This window comes from Centrocercus urophasianus, unplaced genomic scaffold (genome assembly GCF_019232065.1).
Source record: "Centrocercus urophasianus isolate 14NV4802_14NV808 unplaced genomic scaffold, USGS_Curo_1.0 seq_12, whole genome shotgun sequence".
NCBI classification, from domain to species: Eukaryota; Metazoa; Chordata; class Aves; order Galliformes; family Phasianidae; genus Centrocercus; species Centrocercus urophasianus.
The window spans coordinates 6,545,362-6,551,364 of NW_024884364.1; the positions used below are offsets into that span (position 1 = coordinate 6,545,362).

Below are 6,003 nucleotides of genomic sequence, written 5' to 3' on the forward strand. Positions count from 1 at the left end.
ACTACATTCCTATCTAATGATGAAAGAATAGAACTGGGGCACAGCTGATCTAGAATGTGAAAGGCTACCTTAGAAAGAAATGCAACGATTGCAAGTGCCACAGAGTTTATGAGCTCTGGGGAATGCCCTTTGTGGAGGGGCTGCCCAGTTGTCATTAGACAGACCTCAGCTGCTACCTGTGCTGCAGCAGAATGGAGCTCATACCACAGGCTGAGGTGGAGCAACTGCATTTGACCTGCTTGGGGCTCTTCTGAGCAGGGGTCTCAATATTTATCTATTTGTTTGTTTGTTTGTTTGTTTTGCCAGTAAGGATATCTTTCTCCACAGCAGGATTGTTCCTTACATAGACTCAAATCCACCTCCACACTTTAGAATCTTATTGTGTAAAACAATGTGCATACATGTACACACACATATATGTACACACATGGAAATGATGACGAGCACGCCTTTTATGAAAACACAGCAATGCTCACAGCGCTGCCTCACTATAAAGGAGAGGCTGCTGAGGCTTGTCATTGCAGGATGAATTTAAAACAGCATCGCTGCTTTTAAAGTCATCCAGGAAAGGAAACCCGTCAAGGAAAGGATGGATGAGAGGATGTCAGAAGCGTTTGCACTTAATATTCCTGGAGCAAGCCTGTGTTGTTTGTTGCTGCAGCAGAGCTCTCTTCCCTGCCCCCTCTGGCAGACCCACATGCACACACAAAGATTCGTTCTCCACCCTTGCCAAAAATCCTGGTTTTGCCCCTTAGGTGCCATGCTCTCCTCCGTCCTGAATAAGGAGTGGTGATGGGGAAGTCCTTGGGATGGGGCTTGACTGATTGGACCAGTATGATGCATCAGTCCCTGCAGAGCTGGTGTCTTTCTGCCAAAGAATCATAGAAAGATGATCAAATCATAGAATCATAGAAAGATTATAAAAGCATAGAATGATAGAATTATTAAGGTGAAAGGGATCTTAATGCCCATCCCATTCCAGACCCCTGCTATGAGCAGGGACACCTCCCACTGGATCAGCCTGTCCAGGGCCCCATCCAGTCTGGCCTTGAACACTAGCATGCAAAATTACACCCAAGGGTCACGCACCACAAGGATGGGGACAGAGCAGGGGATGCCATGTTGTGAAGGTTCACGTGATGTTGGTGGCCTTGGGTTGAAGCCTTCCACTCACTCAGAGCCCCATTCCTGCGGGCTGGGTGTCACACAGGGAGAGAGTGCTGGAGCCCTGTGTCCCCAAGCCAAATGTGACATTGTCCTCTTTTCTCTTCCCTTCTCGTACCCTGCAGGACCCGGCACGGGGAGAGTAGACAATGGCTCCGTGAGCTTGGCCGTCCCACTGTGGCTGTTGGCAGCATCCCTGCTTTGCCTACTCAGCAAGTGTTAATACAAATCAAAATTAAAAATAATAATAATAATAATAATAATAATAATAAACCAACACGACAACAACAACAACAACGACGACAACACACAAAACAAAACGCATTATACAGGAGACAGAGCGAAGAGAGGGGAGAGAGAAAAAAGAGGGGGAGAGAAGAAGTGAGAGGACCGTTTCTATCACAACAACTTCTGCCTGTTCAGGAGCAAAGAGGGGGGAGAGGAAAAATCACAGCAGGACCACTCAGCAACGCTTACATGATTTCCGACTGCCGGCCGTCACAGCACCGACCTCACAAGGAGAGAGGCAAACGGGGCACCCGCAGGGCCCATGGAGCCACAGGATGCTGCGCTTCATCCACATCGATGACACCGAGCTGAGCAAAAAGAAGATCCCTTTTCTTTTCTCTCCTCCTTGCTGTTTTCCATACTCCTCACCTGCCTTCCTCCTTCCCTCCTCTTTCTTTCTTGCGCAGAAAGAGGTCTTTGCTTCAGTGTCTATAGCCACTTAACTTTTTGGATGCCCTTGGTCATTTTTGTGAGCCGATGCTCAGGCACTTCATACTTTTGGGAAGAAAAAAAAAAAAAAGGAAAAAAAAAATAATGAACAGAGCAAGTTATCAAAGCTCTCTGCGCACTGGTGTCCTATGAAGAACCCCTTCCTCTCTTCACATCATCCCATGCTCCTGTGCACTTTGCTAAATGCTTTCTGTCCTGCACCCTCCCTCTTGCAACATCCCACTCTGACCTGAAGGAAAGCTATGTCCTTCCAACCCAGCCTGCTCTTTTATTTGCTTTTTTTATTCTCTCCTTCTCCCCCTCAATTTGGCCAAGTGTCTTTCTCCAGTGTGTGCCTGCGTGCGTGCGTGCATGCGTGTATGTGTGGCCCTCGTGCTCTGTCTTCTCTTTCTCTCTCCTGCTCTCTCTAAGCATGCTGAAGAACAGTCCATGTGTACATACACCCATCCCACTGTAGATAACGTCCTGCCTTGTCAGTGTGAGACCGCATGCTGAGAGATCTCTTGGACTGAGAAGAGGGCTGAGGAGAGAGGAGCACCTGCAGCTCAGGGCCCCATGTTGGCCCCTCTCCAGAGTGCCTGGTCACCTTGACAGCAGGAGTCATTCTGCATCCTTTCTTCACCTTTTTTTCCCTCCCACCCACACCCGTCTGGCTCTCAGCCTTCATGTACCAGCAGAGCAGCTCATGTGGGTGTGAACCCCACAGTGTGATGGTTCCTAAATAGAACCATTGCCCCCTTCTGTTGTTGTCTTACTGTGTGTTTACACCGCTGCCAGGATGAAGCTCACTTTGCAGCTTACACATACAAAACAAACTGGGTCAGAAGATGTCCAGGACCTATGAATGTAAGAATAAAAACAAATATCAGATCCAAAATTCTGGGCTTAGCCAGAAGGGGCTTCAAGTGGTACAGTGAAGAAGTAGGCTACACTCTTGCCTCTTCCTGTGTGGAGGGTGCTGGGCCTGCTGGAGAGGGCTGTTGCTTCCAGGCAAATCCCCTGGAAATGCCATGCAAGTGCTTGGCACTGCCAGGCCTCTAAGCACCTGCAAGCTGGCTTTTCTCTATTTTGCCTACGAGTGGGCATAGCAGCATCATGCCCAGCAGCTTGCACATCCCAAGGCCTGGTGCCTTCCTCCTGACTGCCAGGCTCAGCTTTTGGGGCAGCAGCCAACAGGCAATTCAGCAGGCAGCCATGGTGAGTGAGGAAATGAGAAAGGCTGAGGGGTGGATAGTGGCAGACTTACTGTAGGCCTGCTGTGGGCTTGAGTGGTGTTATATTATGCTCAGTCTCCAGGCCTTGGTGCCATCATGTCCCATATCCCTCGGAGTGTTTGTATGCCCCTGTCACTGTGTCTGCATTTCAGGAGATCTGTGTCACTCAGCATGTTGGTCACAGCTCCAGATTTCCTGCTGCAGCAAAGGCTCCTTGTCCTCTGCGGGGTGACCCTGCAGCTGCAGGCTGATGCTGCTCCCGAATCTGGGAGTGGGAAAACTCCACATGGCCAGCATGTCTGGGTCCCCCTGGATCTGTTGGCACCAGGCTGCCCTTCCGGTCTGGGTTAAGTCCTTCCTGTTTAGGTTGAGGGTTCTCTTCCATGGCAGCCTGTTGGTCACTGTGGGGTCTGTCCTGTATCTTGTCCTGCACGGGTCACTGTGCAGCACTGTTGGGGTGCTGCTTGTATGCTATGTCCTCATGGGTTTGGGTGCTTTGAAGAGTTTTGAGGAGATTATTATATTTTTGAAGAAAGCACACAGGCTTTTGCTTTAAAGACAAATATGTTACAAAAAGCAGGACACCCAATTGCTGAAGCCATCTTCTTCACTGCAGGAAATGGCCACAACCTCGATGCTGGCTTCTGGTCTTTCCTGCAGGATGTCCACAGATTCATGTCCTGCTTGTGTGGCTGTGAGGCAGGCTTACAGCAGATCTACCCCAGGTGTGCCCCATGGGTGCTGCAGGCACTCCACTCTGCCAGATCTCTAGCAGGTATTACTCAGAGCATCTGCCAAGATAAGAGCTCAGATGAACAGGGGAAACATAAGGTCAGCTGCTCTCCCTTCCTTTGGCCATATCTCAAGCCCTTTCTTTTAGAGCTCTCTTTCTCTGCATTCACGTTCCTGCCTCCCCATCCCCTGCAGATAGCTATGCTCTTGCCTCCTACTGCCTCTTGTCTGCCTCTGGACTGGAGAGGGGGGTTTGGAACAGGACACCAGTTCCTTGAGCTTGTCAGTGTCATTGTGTTTGGTCAATGGAGATTTAACATTTAGTGTTATAAAAAGAAGCGAACGAAATGAAAAAAAAAAAAAAAAAAAAAAAAAAATTTTATTTCTTCTACCGGTTTGTAAATATTCCAAGAGTTACATGAAATGTCTGGTAATGTCCAAGCAGAGGAACAAAGACTTAGATTTAATATATGGCCCCGTACTTGCTAGCAGATTTCAAACCCTTTTGGATGGCCAAGCGGAGGGTGGAGGCAAGTCTTTCTGGAAGGAGCTGGGCAGCGGGAGTGCTACCTCAGCCTCCCACAGCATTGCTTGGCACATCTGGTGGGTGGCAGGCAAAGCAGGCAGTATGGGACTCTGCGTCTGACGCCTGTACCATGGCACTTGTGCTCATTTTTGTTCATTTCCAGCCCTGCAGCTGGCTGGTATGTTGCTCAGTGATGCGGGGGGGGGGGCCCCCCCCTCTCTTCACCAGTGACGTTGTGTCGCCTCATGCTAGCACTGAGTGCATGTTAACGTGCCATTCATGAAGATTTCATTGGTGACATGCATTGTGTTGAGAGTTGGTCTTTGTCTGCACAACTTTCTTACGCCACTGACTGTCGCTGCTTAGGCAGACCTCATGTACTGCTGCCTGCTCCCCTCTTGGTCAAAAAAAGCCTGAATTCCATCAGTGATCCTTAGCTCTGGGTGCATCCTGGCCATGCCCCCAGACCACTTGGCTGAGCAATCTCATTTGCAACGTCCGAGCCCCCAGCACAGATCAAGTTAGTCATGCCGTCATCTGAATGGGAGCTACACGTCTGGAAAGGATCTTGGGGGAGCAACAGAGAGTTCTGAGGATTCAAGAGCATTTTGGGAAGAGGATTTGGGAAGTCAGAGGAGTTGCATTTAAGTCCTTCTCAACCTGCCATTGTTCAGCTCCATCTTGTGCTATATCTTCTTCCTCCCCTAAAGATGGAGATCATGGGCAAGGATAACAACTCTTCTCCACCCACACCTCTGATCCAAGCACACTGACTGGTCACCCACACCATCACAGTGCTTGATGTGATGTAGCAACAGTGACAGTCTTGTGGAGGTCGTAGTGGGTGAGAAGTTCTCCCCCTCTCTCTTCTCCTGCTGCATGATCTCACCGCTTCTCTGGCTCCAGAATTCCTTGAGCTAGGGATGCTAGAAGTGAACTGTCCCATGGAAAGAGCAGCATGCCAGGCAGGGAAGCAGAGGTGAAACTGGATGGTAATTTCCAAGGTGTGATGGCAGTGGAAATGGGTAAGGACGAGTGCTGCCCGTCATCCACGCACAGAGCTCCTAGGCATACCAGCGGGCAGACTGTGCCTCTCAGCACTGGTCATAAAGTGGCTTCATTTCCAGCGGGATACCCTGAAGATATTTTATTTTAAACTGCATGACTCCTGCTACAAAGAGCTGTGTCACACCATTAAAGCCTCTTTCTCTTTTCCTTCTTGCAACTTGCTAGAATGGTGCTCAGGTAGATCCTGCGTCCCCCCAAAGTTTCTGCTTGGCTCCCATCAGGCCAGGCTGAGATATTTACTGTGGGAAAGCAGAAGTCAGCTGGGGGAGGATATGTAGGTGAGGCCCTCTGTATCTCTGCAGCGTAGGGAGATGTGGTGGCAATGAGATCAGCCAAAACACGGCTTGGGAAAAACGAGCATCTCTCCAGGTTAGCCCAGAAGGGTGGCAAGTGAAGAGTCCTTCCTTTGTTGCAGATTGAAGTCACTTCTATGCTGCAGTGCCTCAGCCTGCCTTGGTAAGCCCTGCAGAGGCACCCAGGCAACAAAGAGGAAGGGGCAATGCATGTCAGAAGGTCACAGGACCATAACCCAGGTGCAGTTCCTAGGTAGGGCAGGGGGGG

The 6,003-nt window shown here is 49.8% G+C and overlaps 1 protein-coding gene across 3 annotated transcripts in view; it reads left to right on the plus strand.

Moving 5' to 3' along the window:
* The window catches only part of LOC122155797 (limbic system associated membrane protein), a 341,409-nt gene extending 336,825 nt beyond the window's left edge, over nucleotides 1-4,584 (plus strand). For all 3 annotated transcript variants that reach the window (XM_042810006.1, XM_042810004.1, XM_042810005.1), the window contains one exon: nucleotides 1,290-4,584. In XM_042810006.1, coding sequence (XP_042665940.1) covers nucleotides 1,290-1,387 — 98 coding nt within the window. In that variant the 3' untranslated portion in view covers nucleotides 1,388-4,584. The remainder of the gene's footprint in view (nucleotides 1-1,289) is intronic.
* The last annotated feature ends 1,419 nt before the right edge of the window (nucleotides 4,585-6,003 follow it).